The following is a 20,247-nucleotide window of genomic DNA, read 5'->3' on the forward strand; positions in this document are numbered from 1 at the left end:
CCATAGTTTCTTTTTAAAGTTCTACTCATTTATGATTTAACCATTCCTGCTTATTGTTTTTGTCCTACTAATCCAAGTACCACAGGTGATTTACCACAAGAAAACCATTTTCTTAAAAACAAAGATTTAGAAATGTCCTTATTTTAACAAAACCCATTGTTTCCCTTTTAGTTACTAGCTCTATGGGTCAATAACCCTTCAGATTCAGAACAAAACAGGTCTGTCATATAGTTTTTATTCCTAACAAGGTGAGTTTCCCAATCAGTTCCATAAATAAGAGACAAATATACAGACTTGGCACATAGGAATATATTCATTAGTCTGAGTGCAGTTACTACTCACCTTTAAGCCAGGAGGACCTCTCTGACCTTCAGGGCCCTAAAAAAAGTGGTGAAGAAACAGTTACAGCATCCCAAACTGGAACACGTTTTAAAATAAAGACATAGTAGAACTTAAATCTGTGGAAACTATTACTCTTACACATTCCCCCAACAAATCACTAGAGAATTTTAATCATCTACGGTCTCAATTTCCTTAGTAACTTTTTATTGATTAACTGTGTATTTTGTTCACAGCCCACCCAAGACTCAGAACACAGCAGGTTGAAGTGAATCCAAAACATAGAGGAAAATAAGAAGCCACTGTAAAAGAGGTGAATTTCTTAATGCTTCTAAGACCAGTCTTAAAATGTAAATGCTCTATTTTTCCCAGTCTTGAATACTCAGCTGGGATATTACCAGAACTCCTATCATCCCCATGCATGCTAGGTGTGATACAAATTGTAATCAAACATCTAAGAAATGAACTTAGGAAAAGGTTGCAGCTGACAATTAATCCCCAATTTCTTGATAAATTAAATATAACAGGGAGGAAAATACCACAGATCCAATTTTCTAGTTTTGGGGCCAAATTAAAGGAATATAAAAGGAGGAAACAACCAGTTCTAAAAGGAAATATTTATTTCTTTTAGTAAAGCTTGCCATGTGTGTGTTTAGGCCTCTTCCCTTTTTCTGCCCACCAAATTACCTTTTTCTAATTCCAAAATGTTTTTAAAAGAGTTTACACAAGCAAAAGGGTAAGGGAGAACCTGTCCCTGCAAACCTAGCCATAACATTTGCTTGAACCATCTGCTTCTTCTCCAGTACAATAACTGTGCTTACAAGTGGACCATTCTCGCCTGGCTCGCCTCCTACTCCATCAACTCCAAGTTCTCCCTGCAGAAAAGAATGAGATTACTAAATTACATCTGTACATTTTTCATGTTCTGGCATCAGATGTGTCTAATGAAGTCTGACATATAATTCAAGATACATACATATACAATATTCATCATACAACATAACTTCATTGTAATCAATTGTATCAACCATATCTAATCGGAAAGAATGAAAACCATAAACATTTGTCTCATTTCAGATTGTACATATGCTGCCAAAGGCATCTTATTCAAGTCAATGTTCCTTTGAAACCACAGATCTGCCAAAATCTACACAATGATAGAACATCATGTTCGTGTGCCTCTTTTCTCTCCAGCAATAATCAGGTTCATGTTGCAACCTCAGGCTGAAATCCAAATGCTGTTCACAACTAAAGGAAACCCATTACATTAATGGCAAGTCTACAAATGTTGATTTGCCAATACTTTGATTCAATTGGTCTATTCTTGTTGGGATTAACAATTGCCTAAAATGCCCACATTTTGGCAGCTCTGTTATTTTTATTTATTTACTTTTGTTTTTCACAGTTATGAGTCCCAACACAAATATTAATAATCATTAACATAATAATAAATAAGTCAGTGATTAAGAACACTATGAGAAAAGAACAACATGTAGTCTTGGGGCAAAGTGCATTGTTCTGTTCAGAGTAGTGTCTATTTGTCAGGAATTGGCTTGGATACCTGCTGCCCTGTGTTTCCTTTTGGACCCAGGGAACCAAAGACATTGCTGTCAATTCCAGGAACTCCCTGAAAAGAAAGGAGAAAAAAGACTCTGAAATGTTTTCAAAGGCCTCTGCTTCACTAGCACAGCAGAAAAAATGTAGTTCACAGAAAATGATTAAATACTCCTTTCCATTTGACCCTTCCATCAAAAACAGCACATTACTTCCCTGAAGCAATGAAGGAAATCATCTTGGAAGACAATGAATTCAAGCATGCAATCTGTATGGGTGGCTTGATGACTGGAGCTGTAATTTTATACAGTGAGAATGTAATTGGCCAGAGATAGTGAGAAAGATTTCCATCTAAAGTAGTATCTATCTCAGGTGAGTTTATAGAAAAATACAACTGCAGCCAAAGCTAATAGAGCATCAAATACTATTCTACTTCCTTGCAACTTCCAACAGTGGACTGAGAGAAATTGTCTATGTGTTAGATTTTAGATGTGCCATATGGAAGTATGCATTGTAAAGACAGTAATCTCTTAGTGTCCAGTCATGAAACAATTTCAGAGAAATAGGTTGTCAGAAGAAGACACAAGCCCTCAAGATGGAATCTGTCAGCTCTCTAAGAAGCTGCCCCATATGACCTGCAGCAGAGTCCTAGGCATCCTATAAGATAGGTGAGTAAACTAAAGCCCATAGGCTCCAAGCACCACCACTACCCCATCACACTTTTGCAGACCCATGAGTCTCCCTGTCCTGCCACGACTCTCTCAAACATATTTTGGTTGTAACTTTTAGATACTTTTAGCCTGAAGACCACAGCAAAACACGTGAAAATTGGTGAATTTTCCCTTCCAGACAACCCAACCCTCTGAATTTTCTACACACACTCTAAAATCCCTTTTTTAAAATTCCTCTTTGTTGGCCACATATTAATCCAAAATGACAACCATAAGTGAGATGAATGATGTCATTTCGGATTACCAATTTGGCCTATATGCACCCAGAAAAAATGTGCTTTTAGGCCCTGATGAGTGGGTTAGGCCTATGGAGGAGTCGGGGAGGGGGTGAAACATTAGCCCCTGTTTTAGGAACCTGGACATTTTACTGGTGATAAAGCACTCCCAGACACAATGGATTAACCTGAAAAGGAAGGGTAAAAGAGGTTTCCTTTTAGTACTGAGTCTTTGCTTAACCCATTAAGGTCTACATTCTGCCATCACAAACATCATGCTTCTTGGGGCATGGAAGTGCTCCGTTAAGCCTCTTGTCTTATAGTTAAAGAAGAAAATTCCTTCTTTTCTGCCATTTGGAGCTAAGACATACCCTCAACTTCCAAATGGTAGAGACATTATCACTGCAGAAGAAGATGTAGTGGTGAGGAGATTATGGCCTAGAGCTCAACCATACCTTCCATTATTCCTGATCAGGGGGATAACCGAGGGGAGCTGGAATCCAACATCTCTTTCATGTATTAAAACAAAAACAACAAAATCCAGCATTACTTACACTGTCTCCTCTTATACCAGGCTGTCCTCGTTCCCCTGGCTGTCCTCTAGGGCCTTCTCTACCCTTCAGCCATGTAGAAGAAACAAATAGCAGTTCAGATATTATGCAGTGACACATATTACTTTTGGCAAGTCCTCCAGACTCATCCCTCACTTATTAAAATAAGCAGCCATAAACCGACAAATTTCAGCTTATGCTCAAAGATGATGAGGTACATCTAATGCTTTATTGGAGAGGTGAGCAAATTGCAGCTCTCTTTGTGGCTCCCAGGACCACAGCTCCCTCCAACCCCCTTCCCCCCCAAAATGAATTGTTGCTTCTGCAAGCTTTCAGGACAGAAACTGTGATTTGTCTTTTAACTGGGTTTCAGGGAACCCCAACCATTATTTATCCAAAACAGTATTAATGCTTCAAAATTAGGAGTGATATTATATTGATTTTATTTCGATATTAAACTATTTTAATGAATATATGTTTATTTAAGCATTTTTTTTACTAAATAAAAGATTCCAGGAAGAAAACTGCACCACCACCCCCCGGCCCGGCCCACCAATGTTGCCTGTCTCTGCTTTGTTGGATTGTATCAGATGGTTCTGAAATGGGAAGTTAGCATATCCAATCTTAATCATGAGTAATTCATAGCAGCTTCCAACAGGATGGAGGTGTGTCCCAAAAGACTACATACTGTATATACTCATGGATAAGTCTAAAATTTTTAGTCAAAAATCCTAGGTCAACTTATCCACAGGTCAATGTAAGTACTGTACTTTAACTCTTATCAAAAAGGGAACCATGCTCTGATGAAAGGTGAGAGATCTCTTCTTGGAGCACCTGAAAGAAGCATCAGCCCCTCTACTATAGTTTTATAGTTTATAGTCTATAGTTTTACCCTTCTTCCTGAACGGCCCTTTGGTCCAGGTGATCCAGGAGATCCTCGCTCTCCCTAGACCACAAAAGTAGAAAGAAGATCAAGTTTTTCCTCAAATAAGCACAGCTCTGTATCCATCTCAGACAGAGCCTCTAGCATTTCAGACAACAAAGACAATCCTATTTATTAAAACATCTGGAGAATTTGTGCATCTGGACTTCTCTTCAAGCCATTTCGAAACATTCACAAGATTTTAATATTTGAACATTTTGCTAGTTGTCAAGCCTATTTTAGCTGATTTGTAACTTTTTATTATTAAATTTTGTATTTCTTTAAAAGTTGTGTGCTTTCTCAGCACATCTCAAAAAGAGGGCTAGACATGAAGATCATGATCAAAAAGTTCAGATTAAATGGTACCTCCTGTCCATCAATCCCATAAAGTCCAATGTCACCATCTTCACCCTGTTAACAATTTTAAAACATGCTTATTAGGAAGTTCTTTTGAGCATTCCTTATCAATACAATTTATGGCACATTTTTCTGTTATAATTATATAGAACACAAGTGTATATGGCTAAACATTCATCACTTAACCAGTGAGTATCTCATAAAATGCTGCCAACACTATTTCAGCCCATCAGTAAGACTGATCACAGATACCAGTATTTAGTTCAGTGACACGGCTGAAATGATGTGCAAGCAAAAGGTCTGGGGCTGCCAGAAATCCTAGGGAGCCATGTAGACAGTGCTGGCCTAGATGAACCAACAGACTGAGAACACATCCACACTGTACAATTATAACAGCTGGGTTCCAAATAACAGCCGGGTTCCAAATAACAGCCATGGCTTCACCCTATGGGACCCTGGGATTTGTAGTTGAGTGTGATATTTGGAATTTTCTGTTAGAGAGCTCTAGTGCATTCCCCTGGACTATAGCACTAGAACTCTCTAGCAGAGGATTCTAAATACTCTTCACCAAATTTCACCAGACTATAAATCCCAGATTTCCACAGGATGCAGCCAGAGTAGTTACAATGGCATCAGAGTACTACAATTAAGTAGCATAAATGCACCCTGACTAAGTAAAAGGTGGCTTCCTATATCTCTATCCCATAACAAAACATATTATGCAGCATATCTAAAGGTGTAGAATCTTTGGAAATGACCAAAGCTCCATAATGAAGCACACACTTTGTATGCCAATATTCCTAGATATTTTCACTGGATTCTCCAGACAGGCCTGGTACAGACTCTTACATTGCACAGGGTAGCTTCCTAGTCTAAAAGGAGCTCCTATCTGTTATTCAAAATACATCCAAAATCACCCTTCAACAACATCATCATCCTCCAAAGACCTATTTTTCATGAATCTGGCTCATTTTCACAAACTAGTACTAACATCATTATTATTACCAGTACTACTAAAATGAATATTCAAGAAAATTCTTTAAGTGAAGAGATAATATTCATGTTGAAAAAGATTACATACCTTGTTTCCTCGGTATCCCCTTTGTCCCTGAAATTTACAAAGAGACTTGTAAATTACACCATAAAGAATGCAGAAATTCTAAGGTAGATCTGAATGAGCAAACCTTCCTCTCTGTTGCTACTTACATGGAAGAACAAGATCCATCTCTAACAATAGTCCTTGATACACTAGCATTTTGTCAGTGTCTTCCCCAATGATCATTGCCCAAGGAGCCAAAAGGGAAATCAATTTTCTCTTCCCACCACCATCACCAAAACATTTGGATTATTGTAATGCATGGGGCTGCCTTTGAAAAGTGCTTAGAAACGTCAGTTTGCCCAAAGAGCAACAGCCAGGTTGTTAATTGGAGCTGGCTATAGGGGGCATGCAAATCCCTTATTGCTACAGCTCTATTGGCAGCTGGTACATTTCCAGGCATAATTCAAAGTGTGGGTTTTGACCTAGAAAGCCCTATACAGCTGGGTCCAGGCTATTTGTAGGGCCGTATCTCCCTTTATGAACCCACTACAGTGTTGAGATCATCCAGAGAGGCCCTCCTCCCTGTCCCACCAGCCTCTCAGATGCATTTGGTGGGAACAATAATATATTTTTTAAAAATTTATATTCCACCTTTTCCCATTGGGAATCAAGGCAGATTACAGCAATTGAGAGCAAGAGAGAATGCCTTCGTGGTAGATGCTCCCTCCCTTGAAGGCCAGGATGGCCCCATCCCTGCTTTCCTTTTGACAGCAAATAAAAATATCCTTGCGCCGTCAGGCTTTTTCAAATTGTCAAGGGTTTACTTTAAATGCTGTGTAATTCAGATTTTAAGATTTGTTTTGAGTTTTTAATACATTTTAAATTTTAACACATGATTGTTTTAACTTTTAAAATTGTTTAATGTTTTTTTTTTAATTTTATATGTATTTTAATGCTCTTATATGTTATAAATTATATTGTTTTAAATTTGCTGTGCATCACCTTGCATCGCTATATTGGGACAAGGGTAGGATATAAGTAAATAAAATCATCATCATCATCATCATCATCATCATCATCATCATACCACCACCACCAGAATTTTGTTTACCAATAACCCTGGACTTCTGACATGTGGGCACCTCTTACCATTCAATACTTCATTACCAAGAGGCAAACTGACAAAATAGAATCATCTTTTAAATCAGGTGTGCTTTGATTGTTTGTCGTCGTTTTTTTAAACACACACACAATTATAGCACCTTAAAGTCTAAAACATTTTATTTGACATACATTTTTATGGACCATTGCCCACTTCATCAGATGTACTACTAGACTCTTCAATACAAATGTATGGATCCATTCATGCAAAGGCACAAGTTCTGCATTCACTGGGAGAAGGGATTAAGCCAATAAGCCTCAAACAGGGGAGAAAGCGTGAAACCAGACAGATTTATACCAAGGCTGTAAACGATAAAATATGACATTAAAATAACATGGGGTAAAAGCACCAATCTGTATCCCTCCTGACAAAACTTACACTTCAAGAATATTCACTTGCCTTTGATCCCCTTGCACCAGAGCATCCTCTGTTTCCTCTTATGCCATTGATTCCCATTGGACCCTGGTCTCCCTAATAAAGAAAGAGAGATTGGTAGGAGTCATTCTTGACTAGCGTTTGGGTTTGAAAAATATGCCTTTAATAAACTAAAGAGGTTCCATTTGTTCCCTACTGCTAGAAGGATGCTCCTCACTACCAGTTTTGTTTCTTTGTGTAAATTATTTCAGTGTTTATCTCAATGCCTCCTATGATGTTAAACAAATCCAAGCAGTGTACAATAATTAAACCATAATATAGCATTTTCACATATACAACACAAAGGGATGGAAAGACTATTTGAAAATGGTAAAAAAATTAGTTTCTCAATTGTCAGGAAACTGATGAGAAGAATCCTGGACTGAGAAGATCCTTTGCAGTTCTGCACAAAATTCGCACGTGTTTTTCTTGCACAGAAAATAGCATTCACTGCACAGAAAATATGTAGAAATATTCTGAGCACAAAAGTGTGAATTTTGTGCCAAATATGTTCTGAATTGTAAATAGTCTTTGAAAAAAATGTGCTTTTTTCAAAGACTTTCTCACAGCAGGAAGAAAATTGCTACAATTACTCATTGTTTCCTTCTACATCCCTACAAAATATATAATACTACTAAACGTATTTAACAAAACCAATAGATCATAAGGTAACAATAAAAGTGACAGGCATTCTTAATAATCCAACCCCACAGACCAAAAGGCATTTTGCAGCTATTATGTCTTACTCACTTTAATGGATTTTTGGTGAAAATAAAAACTAAAGCAGTGAAAATATGTGAGATAATTGTAAGTGGAAGACACTGATGCCTAGAGGACTCCCTCTAAAATTCAACAAATGTGACATGGTAAGTGTACAGTATATGACAGGCACTGTAGTGTAGTGGTTTGAGCATAGGACTAGGTCTCTGCTGGGTGACCTTCGGCAAGTCACTCGCTCTCAGATCCAGAAAACCCTCTGATAGGGTAGTCATAAGTTGAAAACAACTTGAAAACCCTCTGAGGGGGAATCAAACCCTGGTCTCCAGAGATATAGTCCAACACTCAAACCCTTATTAGATTTCCACCGCCACGTTGGCTCTCCATTTCAGACTGTAAGGGAGCTATCTAAAGTGCTGAGGTATTTTAAGAACCTTGAATAGTTCCTTTCAAGTTGGGAATTCCCTGCACCAGTGAGATAGATGCCACAGACCACCTCAGCTGAACTATTGTTTCTGTACCACTGAATTATCTGTTACTTACAATTCCTCCTTCCTCACCAGGATGGCCTGGGTATCCTCGGTAGCCCACACTTCCCTGAAAGATAGTAATAGGTGAGAAAATTTCATTTAAATTACAGAGCTCCTTTGTATGTATTTTGAAGATGAGAAGTGAGACTTTTATGTACTGAAATACACCATGAACTAAGCAAAGAATATCCAAAGAATATCCTTAAAAGGGCATTTATGAGCCCGTACAGACAGGCCAAACAAAAGCTGCTTCGGGTCACTTTGGAAGTATGATATTTAAATGATGCATGCGTCCTAAGAGGCTGGAAACCATGCCAAAGCCACACTGCAGTCCTAAGGACTGGAGCCCAGCTTTGGCACAGCTTCTGGCCTCTCAAGATGTGTGTGTCATTTAAACAGCATACCACCAAAGTGACCCGAAGCAGCTTTATTTTGGCCTGTCTGTACAGGCCCTATATTTCCATCTTTCCCAGCCACGTACCCTTCTGAAGGGCAGCACTACCATATCAATGTGGTGGTGGCTGGATCTGATGGGAACTTTAAGCCTACATACTTGGAGGGGGTCAAGTTAGGGAAGGCTGGTAAACATCATATAATGATATTTCATTTTGGGTAGACAGGGAAGTTATGAACATTATCAATATATTCGCATAGTTCTTGCATTCACATACATCTCATTGCAATATTGCAATCTTATAAAATCAGGATATTGGGGGAAGAGAGACTCAGATAATAATGTATTACCACCTAAATATATAATGATGTGAATGGTTCAAGAAAGCAGAAACATTCTGTTCCAATTGAGTCAATGTTTACTTGAATCTGCAAGAAAAATCTGTGATATAGAGAACAACCTACCATTGGTTGCACATTAGTAGGACAAGAATATATAGTCAACCTCTTATCTACCTTTTATGGTATCTAGGTAAGAACCTTCAGACAAATGCAAATGAGCTGCTGCAAATAGAAATGCTTTTTTTCTGTCTAAATATATTAAACTATGGTTCTGAGATTGTTTTCCCCTGTTGCACACACTGTAACTTTATTAACAAAGTACTTGAAGTAAACACAGTATCAAGCTAGTTCCCAACTCTCTCAGAGTAGTGCACATTTTGTGATCACCATGTAAGAGAAACAAGGCTGTGAATATGGAGGGTATTGCCATACATACAGTCTTACTGCAAATGTGTTGCTGGCTACTGGTGCAAGTATTACTTCAATCAAGCAATATCTTTTTCAGCCTGCTTTCTTTTGATATTAGAGCCATAGGAGAGCGCAGACTGTTCAAAGCTTCCTAAATGCCTCTAGTTATGTTTCACACTGTCTCTTAAGCTTTCCTTTTTGCTCAACCATAGATATTGGTGTATGGATGCTGATGACTGATGCCCATGTGACCCAGTTTACTGGTTTTGTGGTCACACACATAGATTCTCCCTTTTATTTCTTCCCATTCCTCTTTAGACCAATATGACCCACAATCCTACATCTGAAGCATTCCCTTCATTAGTTAAAAGTTAGGAAACTACTATCTGGCACTGAATGTATGCGTAGAATCACCAAGTAAACTTGTCAAGCATGCTTGCTTGCCTTTTGGTTTCTGAAAAGGTAGTCACCGTAAGATATGCTAGACATCTGAGTGCATGTCCATGCACAACCTCTGTTGAAGGTGTCTGCATCTTAACAGAGCCAACCTCCACTCTTCTCAGGTTTAACAACTACATTAACCATGAAAGATAATCTTTTTCCATTTAGCTGACTGGTATAGAGGTTCTTTTCCAGGTTCTGTGAATTAAATGGGAAATCCAGTGTGGGGCAATTTGTATTGCATTGCCCATCCCCATCTGTACAACCTTCCATCTGCAGCCTTTCTGCTTTAAGAATTACTATCTTCCTCCACTGCAGAGTTCTGCCAGTTGCCAGTTGATATAGGGCTAGTTCTATCACTCAGCAGTATGAGGCTGAAATCCTGTTCAATACACAAAGCACAGAATTCCACCAGCATATTTATGTGGATTATCTGCAACTATGGAGAATGAAACAAGAACATTCTGGTGGCTGTTCCAGTTGCTGGCCATATGTTGGCCAGTCTTTATGCTGCTGGAGCTACACTGGCACATACCAACAGGATTGTGGCCAGGGGCAACTGCCTCAGATGGCATGCATGGGCATTCACTGGCAAGGTGTTAGAGGGCACAGCTGTGTCTCCTTCCAACCTGTTATGTATTTTCTCTAAGCCAACCTGCTGCCCTCTTTGGATGATAATTGTCCATCTGGTTGACCAGCTTCTATATAAGGAATGTAGAAAGGTATCATCTTTGATTTTGCCACAAGCAGCAAATTGTCTTGATCTGACCCTGAGTTTTTAACCAGTCCCCCGAATCTCAGAGGGTTTCTGAATAACAAAAATAATTTACCATATATGTGCATCAGTTGACTGCTTCTTTAAAGTGAGATTGTGATAGCTGGTCCTTGTGCACCAGCATGGGCAATCTTAGGGATGTAGTAAGTAGTGATCTCACTGAAAACTCCATTGGGGCTTACTTAAGTCTGGAGCCTCTTCTGGATTTAGGACCACCCAGTTGGGGACTGGAGTCCATCTGCACCCCTTGATACATATAAATGAACATTTCACACCACCTGCTGTCCTAAACCACTTTTCTCCACACTTTTGCTTTGTAGGATAGCTGGATTTCCTCTTTCAACATTCATCTTCAGAGTGTCTCTTCCTCATTTTCCAAAAGAAAAATCTCTATTTTACAACAAATTCCCAACATTACAACCAAGCTTTATTAAAACTTTATTAAATCATTAAGCGGAGTATATGACAACAACCTTTCTTTCCTCGCTGGAAGATGCAACAAGAGCTTCCCACAGAGGACTGCAAGAATGATTAGTGAATCATGTCTTGTTTCATTTTCAAATTGTAAACGTTAACAAGGAAAACTGACTGGCTAATGGGATACTTGGAAGATTTATGCCTAGTGAAGCTAAAGTTTTGATCCTTATTGCACATTTGAGATTTGAGGGGTTTCTTACATTTCTAACTGAAGTATTTAAACTTTATGAAAGTAACTGAAAGAACTACCAAACACTGATCTTAATATATCTTCTGTATTTCTCTCCCTTATTTTTCCAGTTAAACATTCTACATTCAGATCACAACCACAACTGGTTGATTTGCCATTTTCTTCCTTACTTCCATCTTCAATAAGTTACAAAAATTAACAAGAAAATTGCTTTGCTCTGTATACTTTTGAATTCTATTGAAAGAAGCTAGAATAGAAATGTGATAATTAAAAATGCTGTTTCGCGCAAGGCTGGGCTTGGGGCATTTCCCTCGGGGGGGGGTATTTCCCTCCCCAAATCAGCTTAAATTAGCTTCAAGTGTAGTGGCATATGTTATCATGTTAAATTAAGATGTAAAGGAAGGTGTTAAAGTAAGATTGAACTGCCAGTCCAGTTGGCTTCTTTGCATGGAATGAAGGTGGGTGTCATCTTGTCCTTTGGTTCAGGTGACAAAAAGTCTTATGCTGGCCCTGACTTCAGGGATTTCCCCCAGTAGTTAGCTGTAGGGCAGACTGTTGTGAGATCTTGTTGCCTTATAACTTTCTCTTAGAGCTTGGAAAAATTACTTTGCAGAACAATATGAGCGCTGGTGGTACAGTGGTTAAATGCCTCTACTGCAGCCACTCACTCATAAACCACAAGGTTGTGAGTTCAATACCAGCTCAGGGACTCAGGCTTGCATCCTTCTGAGGTTGCTAAAATGAGTACCCAACTTGTTGGGGGCAATTGTACAATTGTACATTTTCATAATAATAAAAATTACAGCCAGTATCAAAGCAATGATACACCATAATTACAAGCTGTTTTTAAATGACTGTAATTATGATGTATCATTGCTTTGATACTGGCTATAATTCTGCCTCGATCCGTGGGGTGAGGCGGGAAAATACAAATAAAAATTTTATTATTATTATTATTATTATTATTATTATTAATTGGCTTACAGTTGTAAATAATAATAATAAATTATTACACCACTTAGGGAGTGCTTAAGTGCACTGATAAGCGGTATGAAAATGTACTTGCTATTGTTACAGAATCCTCTAACGCACATGATTTCACTGAGGAATCTCAGAACTTAGTCCAAAAAGTAATGTTTCCAAACTCGGCTTCCTCTATTGGCAAAAAAATGATACAATAGGAATTAATGTTGCACAAGGCCTCTCTATCAAGTAGTCACTGTAACCCATATAGTGCCTTTCTTTTTTTAAAAAATGCACTTCATCACTAATGTGTCTCATCACAATTTGGGAATCGTTCTTTAATTGCTGTTCTTGTCTCTAATCTCACCTTCCTTCCAGGAGATCCAGGAACACCTCGATTGCCATCTTCCCCAAAGCACTTACAGCAAACACTGCAGCATTCGCGTTCAGTAATAGTATCCTAAAACATTTTAAAAAATGCCAAACAATCATTGTTAATGTGTTCATTATTAAGAACTTAAAAGGGTTGTCTTTTCTATACCTTCCTTTTTCCATGAAGAAACTTACAAAAGCTCTCCATAACATGCTCGGGAGTTCTGGATTTCCTATGTGCAATGGTTCCCGATATCCAAATCCTCTCCCAAACTCAATTTCCTGTAGTTCATGGAATTCCTGAAAGTTTTCCAGGCCAATCATTAAAAATGCATCGAGCCCTGAAAAACAATAGGTGTTGAAACCAATTACTTCACTTTCTAAAGAAGATATGTTTTGGGCTTCCCTAGCTATTTTTGTCACAAGACTTTTTGTTGGTTTTGCTGCAACACATCAAACTCAGCAGGAAATTCCTAATGTTCCCTATCACACCAAGAGGGGACAACTGTAGCTGTCCTGTGGTTTTTAGCTTGCAATTCCCACCCGCCCTACCCAGGATATCCAATGTGAGGAATTATGGGAGTTGCAGTCCAAAAATATTCAGAGGAAAACAGTTGTCCACTTGTGTACTTCACAATTGCCTTACACTTGGATTATTTTCTCATGAAGCAAAGTAGTCACTGCTATTTCGTCAATCTTTTGAGAAGTATAAAAACTGAGAGGATGTATGTGGGGTATTTATACTTCTGTGACCCTTATATCCCACATAATTCCATGCCACCACCCTGTGAAGAGATTAGCCACAGATGCAGGCAAAACATCAGGAACAAACTCTTCCAGAATGCAGCGACATAGCCCAGAAAACCCACAGAAAACTATGGATGCAAAACCTTCAACTTCATAATTTTATGTTTGTTTCCTATTGGGACAAAGAGGTGGAGAGACTACCAGGGTCAGCTCTGATTCTAGCATGTCCTGCAGTCATTTTTCTGGCATTAAAATCAAGATACAGCTACACAGGAAAAGAGACTACATTCTTTGTTTCCCACATATTTCAAGAGAAACTTTTTCTCAAGGGATATGAGATCATCTAGGCAGTTGGAATCTGTTAATGTATCACACATAATCAAAGAAAATGTTCTTCATTTCTTTCTTGTATACTTTTTAACAGCTGATTAATCTCCTCCTCTTTCCATGTAAATCATTATGGAACCCAAATAGGTGCACCCAAGGTAGAGCCATGTTGAAATATCTGTCAACACGATTTAGAGTTTTCAGATATTCCTCAACTGAAGTTTCAGACCACCATGCCCTGGGGGATCATACTGTATGACTATTATTTCTGGAGAAGTCATATAATTATCATGCATCAGTGGACCGTACTCCACTAACACCCATGCCATAATATGAGGGGGTGCTGAAAAGTTCTCAGCCTGACCTACTTCCCAAAATGTTACCACTGTAGATTGAAAGAGTGTTTTTCACATTGTAAATTGCCAATTTGCAGGATCATAGCTCTAATTTTTGATATTTTTTAAATTATTTTTTCAGATTATTCAGATTATCTCTCGGTGGCTTTTGATACCATAGACCATGGTATCCTTCTGAGTGCCTCTCTGGGATAGGACTTGGGGGCACTGTTATGCAGTGGTTCCAGTCTTTCTTGGAGGGGCAGACTCAGAAGATGGTGTTGGGAGATTCCTGTTCGACTCCTTGGCTGATAGCCTGTGGAGTCCCACAGGGTTTCATTCTGTCCCCCATGTTATTTAACATCTACATGAAACTGCCGGAGTTTGGGGTGAGGTGTCACCAGTAAGCAGATGACATCCAACTCTATCTCTCCTTTCCATCTGATTCCATGGAAGCTGTCTCTGAACTGAACCAGTATCTGCTGTCAGTATTGGACTGCATGAGGGCAAATAAATTGAAACTTAATCCAGACAAGACAGAGGTGCTCCTGGTCGAACATAAGTCAGGGAATAGGGATTCTGCCTGCGCTGAATGGGGTTACGCTCCCCCTGAAACCTCAGGCTTGCAGCTTGGGTGTGCTCCTCTTAGTCTGGATGCCCAGGTTTCAGCAGTGGCCGGGAGTGCATTTTGCATAGTTAAAACTTGTGCGCTAGCTGTGCCTATTCCTTGAAACATCAGATCTGGCTACAGTGACACATGCCTTGATTACATCTCATTTAGTTAGACAACTGTTACACATTCTACGTGGGGCTGCCTTTGGAAATTATTTGGAAATTGCAGGGTGTGCAAAACACTGCAGCCAGAATGCTGACCAGGGCCAGTTACATGGAGCATGTAACTCCTTTGTTAAAACAGATTCACAGGCTTCCAGTTCATTTCTAGGCACAATTCTAAATGCTGGTCATGACCTATAAAGCCCTATGGTGCTTCGGTCCAGATTATTTGAGAGACCATATCTCCCCATATGAACCTGCTAGAGCCCTAAGAACTTCTGGGGAAGGCTTTCTCTTGCTTCTCTGGTAAGGACACGATAGAGAGCATTCTCAATGGCTGCCCTCCAGAATGCCCACGAGAAGCAAGACTGCCCAATTTCCTGCTTGCCTTTTGTCGGGAAGCAAAAACGGCTTTATTCAGATAGGCTTTTGTTGTATAATCATGAGCTGGCTTGGGTGTTTGTTATATAGGGTGGGTATCATGGTTTTAGTGTGGTTTCAATGCCTGTAATTTTATACTGTTTTTAGATGATATTTTAATTGTTTTATTGTAATACATTTTTAATGCCTTGACTCCCTTTCAGGGAGAAAGGTCAGATAGAAATCAAATAAATAAATAAATAAATAAATAAATTGATAGAATCATGCCAACAAAAAGTGTGGAATTTCCAAGTGCTGAACTCTCAGCTGTCATGAAGTTCCTGTTCCTGCAGAAGAAAACTTCAAAGGAAATCCATGTGTGTATGGGCAAACACTGAGTGACAAATGTCCATCATACTCAACTGTGGAAAAGTGTTGTAACAACTTCCTGCATGGAGATTTTGAAACTGAAGATGCAGCAACATCTGGGAGGCCTTCAACAGTGTTATCTTTTGAAATTGTTGAGGGTGTTCATAACCCAAGTTTGACAGATCAGCTAATCTCAGCCAAAATAATTGCTGAGACATTTGAGATATCCTGGGAACACACTGGGTTTATAACTTCATGAGCAGTTGGCTATGCAGAAGCTGCCAGGGAAATGGATGGCAAAATGTTTGAATGCTGACCAGAAGTGAAATTGAGTGGATATGTCCAAGTTGATTTTGCTGCATATTGATCAATCTAGTGATATATTTTTTTGAATAATTTGTCATTGTTGATGAAACATGGTTGCCACTATGATCTGGAGACCAAACAGCAATCCTTGTGGTGGCAACATTCAGGTTTTCCACAGCCAAAGAAATTCAAAGCTCAAAGGTCAGCAGGAAAGGTTATGGTCACAGCTTTTTGGGATCAGGAAGGCATTTTGATGACTGACTATCTTCAGAAGTACCAAACATTAATACTACTATAACATGCTGTGCTCACTAAAGGAGGCATTGGAATCTGCACAAAGGTATTCTCTCTCTATCTCTCTCTCTTTTTTTAGGACAATGTACCCACCCACAGGATTGGCAAGATGATGGATGTTTTGAAGAATTTGGGGTCTGAGTGCATAAACCATCCTCTCTATTCCCAGATCTTGGCTCCATCTGCCTATTTCCTATTTCCAAACCTTTAAAAGAGTTTGAAAGGAAGGAAATTTCCAAATGATTCAGAGGTGATAGAGAGTATAGCAGACCGGTATTTTAGGAACCAGACAGCAGAAATTTGGGGGGAAGGATTAAAGAAACTTGAGAAACGATGTACCTACATACCTTTCCGGCGAAGAACATCCACTGTTGCTTTGAGCATTTCTACACTATCATCTGGTCCATCCGTAAATACCAACAGAACCTGTGACAAAACAACAGAGGTGAAAAATCTGTAGATAGCATAAAACAGATAAATATGTTTAGCCAAACTGATACCCAAAGTTGACTGTTATATTTCACTTTCTCACTCTATGCAGGGCTTGCTACATGTTCAGAGCTTGGGATAGTTTTTTTTTATACAGTCCACCCTTCCCATACATGGGGGATTCGTTCCAGACCCCCTCCCCACGTAAGGGGAATTCCGCATATGCTCGAGCCCCATTTAAATGAATGGGGCTTGTGCACACGGTGGCGCAGCAGTGCACAAGCACCATGGGCACACGCACCATTACCCTTTATGGGGCGCGCCGCCCCTTTTCCCAACGTGGCTTTCAGTATATGATGAAAGCCGCATAAGGTACGCCTGCGTATGATACGGGCGCACTGTATAATGGCTCCCTGAACCCATGACCAACATGGCTATGGCCTTGCTGGCTAAAGATTCCAGAAACTGTAGCACAAACAGTAACTTTTTCCAAGCTTTGCCTTAATCATTTGAAAAGTAGCCATATGTTTGTTTTTGATGTATGCTTTCAAGTTGTTTCCAATTTATGGTAATCCTAAAGTGAGTTTTCATGGCAAGATTTTTTCAGAAGGGTGTTTTCCTTCACCTCATTTTCCTCTGAGGCTGTGTGACTTGCCCAAGGTTGCCCAGTGGGTTTCCATGGGTGGATAAATATTCAAACCATGGTCTTCAGGAATCCCAGTTCACTACACCTTACTGGGTCTATCCCTATTTCATACATGAGCAGCTAAGTTTTTTCTACTCCTTCCCTTCCTAAACTCTAGGAGCCCTGAACTCTTAAGGTGAGGGAATATGATTTAAGCAGATTGCTTTTTCTGAAAATCAAATAGAAAAAGGAACTATAGTTCCAAGAATACTGACGTAACCCATTGCATGTGACCAAAGGCAAGCTTGTATATATATCAACCTTGAGTATATGCTGAAGGCCATGGTGGGGCGTATATACTGTAGTTCATTGAAACTAGGATTTCCACTATGATAATACCAAACTGCTCTGGTCACTGGGGGTTATTTTGTGGCTGATGGATCAGCTCCATCCTAACCACCTACCTGCCATAAGGTAATTTCCTAAAAGGGACTAGAGACTCCCTGACCCAATTTGGTTGATATTTATAGAGCAGGATTCAGTAGTGCCACTATAGCAGTTGTACAAGCTAGTCTCAGACAAAGGACAAGGTCTGAACCTTGGGCCTTGTCTGCACTGGCCAGGATACTCCAGGAGCAGCCCTGAGTATCTTGCCCCACAACTGCCCTGACCTGTCCCCCTTACCTCAGCCTCCATTCCCTCACCATGGCAGCTGTCTACATGGGTGTTCCTCTGAGACACCCAGTGTGTCTGCTGCCACTATAAGTCACTTGCTTCTGAAATCAGAATGAGGCACAGAGCAATGGTCACGTGGCCATCTGTCGGGTATGCTTTGATTGTGATTTCCTGCATGGCAGGGGGTTGGACTGGATGGCTCTTGTGGTCTCTTCCAACTCTATGATTCTATGATTCTATGATATCAGAATGAGTGACACACAGCAGGAGCAGATGCACTTGGTGACTCAGCAGGACACCTGTGCAGAAAGATCTGGAGCAACAAGTATATTTTTTACACCATTTTAAGGCTGGCATAGCATCCAGACCACTCGCACGAGAAACAGAGTTTGAGATTGTGTCATCTGAAAAAGGACAAAGCCAGAATGGGGGAGAAACAGGCCTTTTGGCTCGTGCGCAGAAGGCCTTGGTCTCAGACATAGGCCATGGTCTGAAAATAAGACTGAACAAAGAAGCTATTGTTCAGACTTATTTTTCCTACAGTATATAAATCCTCAGATGCCTGGAACTAAATAAGGCATCATTCCATTGAAAATGACTCATAATTTGATGCGTTTCCCACCATCAAAACCACAACAGACACATGCTTACCTTCACTTTGGCAGAGGCCAAACTGAGAGATTTATCCCAAAAGGACTGCAAAAAATCTATATTCAAGTAGGTGTCCACTTTGGTTTGCACAGCCAAGAATTTCTGAATGATCTCATCATTATACGGTTCAAAGTCAGAGTCAAACAAGGACTGGCCATTTCTTGCAAAGACTTGATACCTGAACCTGATGTTAACAGGAGACGCAAGACTACAACTGATATTGATCATGGGACCCATTTGCTGCATAAGCCAGGGCAAGAAGGTTTGCATTTTCTGCTTCAAACGGAGTGCAGGTGGAGACCCTGTGCGCTCAGAAATATCAACTCCTACAGAAATGTCTATATTGCATTCTGTGAAGAGGGAAACAAATAAAATAGGAATCATTTCATTGTGAAACACATGGCATGAAGTGAGAAGCTGGTCAAGCCAACAAATCACAGCTCCTGGAATAGTGTGAGCAAGGCCTGGGGAGAGGGGGACAAATATAAAAAGCAGAAGCCTGTCTATAAAAGGGTTAGATAGGCAAGATAGACAGGGCCAGCTAGAAAGAGATAGGACCAGGTAGAAGCAGAGATAGGAACAGAGGCAGACAGGAATGGATTAAATCCTGAGTTGGATAGGGCCAGTTAGAAAGAAAGGAACGGAGGAGATATGAATAGGGATTGGGAGCTGAAGGTATGGAAAGAGTTCAGAGAGAAGTGTTCCTTTGCTTGAAACTGATGTATTACAATGTTCTGTGTGTAAAACCAGCATAAAACTAGATGTTTGTTTTATTGGTTATGCAATAAATCTTTCCTGTTTTATATGTGTGTGTGTGTGTGTGTGTGTGTGATCTGTCTGGTTAATTAACTACATCTATAGCTCTGCAATTTTCTACCTCTCTGATCTAATTAACAAGAAGGACCTAATTAACGAGAAGTCACTCTTTACCACACTGAGCCCAACAACCAACACATCAATTTCTCCAGTAAAATGGTCACCTTGAGGCCTGAGTACCAGATTCAAGGCAAGATATTAAGGGTAAAGGGGCAAAGTGAGCAAAAGGAGCTCTAGGGCTGGAGCTGCAGGACCAATTTGGATTTGCAGTGGTGGTGAACCTATGGCACAAGTGCCAGAGGTGGCACTCAGAGCCCAGCACAGAGTTTGACAGAGCTTGTAACTAGAAAGCCAGAGGAACATGGCACTTTGCGATAAATAAGTGGGTTTTGGGTTGCAGTTTGGCACTTGGCCTCTAAAATATTCACCATCACTGGGATAGGAGATCCACTGCACATGTTCATTATGAAATTCCCAGTTAAGGCTAAGACTAGGAGTGACATGGTAAGAATTCAAATAATGAAGTTTTAATTTCATCACCAAGATATTCAGGTATTGCATACTGGCTGCATTGACTCATCTGTTTATACCAGGAGTGGGCAATTAAAAGGAAAAGAATTGGTACAATTTTCAGGCAATTTCCCCCC

The 20,247-nt window shown here is 39.8% G+C and overlaps 1 protein-coding gene across 1 annotated transcript in view; it reads right to left on the reverse strand.

The window, feature by feature from the left end:
* The window catches only part of LOC149309677 (collagen alpha-4(VI) chain-like), an 87,476-nt gene that overhangs the window by 37,387 nt on the left and 29,842 nt on the right, over positions 1–20,247 (reverse strand). Inside the window, exons 11-23 of the mRNA XM_089531305.1 lie at positions 18,785–19,134; positions 16,752–16,830; positions 13,088–13,233; positions 12,888–12,980; positions 8,545–8,598; positions 7,270–7,341; positions 5,751–5,777; positions 4,679–4,723; positions 4,283–4,336; positions 3,394–3,456; positions 1,901–1,966; positions 1,161–1,214; positions 343–378 (exon numbers count right to left, since the gene is read on the reverse strand). Of these exons, the coding sequence (XP_089387431.1) occupies positions 343–378; positions 1,161–1,214; positions 1,901–1,966; positions 3,394–3,456; positions 4,283–4,336; positions 4,679–4,723; positions 5,751–5,777; positions 7,270–7,341; positions 8,545–8,598; positions 12,888–12,980; positions 13,088–13,233; positions 16,752–16,830; positions 18,785–19,134 (1,139 nt within the window). The remainder of the gene's footprint in view (positions 1–342; positions 379–1,160; positions 1,215–1,900; positions 1,967–3,393; positions 3,457–4,282; positions 4,337–4,678; positions 4,724–5,750; positions 5,778–7,269; positions 7,342–8,544; positions 8,599–12,887; positions 12,981–13,087; positions 13,234–16,751; positions 16,831–18,784; positions 19,135–20,247) is intronic.

The sequence above is a fragment of the Sceloporus occidentalis genome, unplaced genomic scaffold (genome assembly GCF_023333645.1).
Source record: "Sceloporus occidentalis isolate IW3139 unplaced genomic scaffold, rSceOcc1.0.p SCAF_7, whole genome shotgun sequence".
NCBI classification, from domain to species: Eukaryota; Metazoa; Chordata; class Lepidosauria; order Squamata; family Phrynosomatidae; genus Sceloporus; species Sceloporus occidentalis.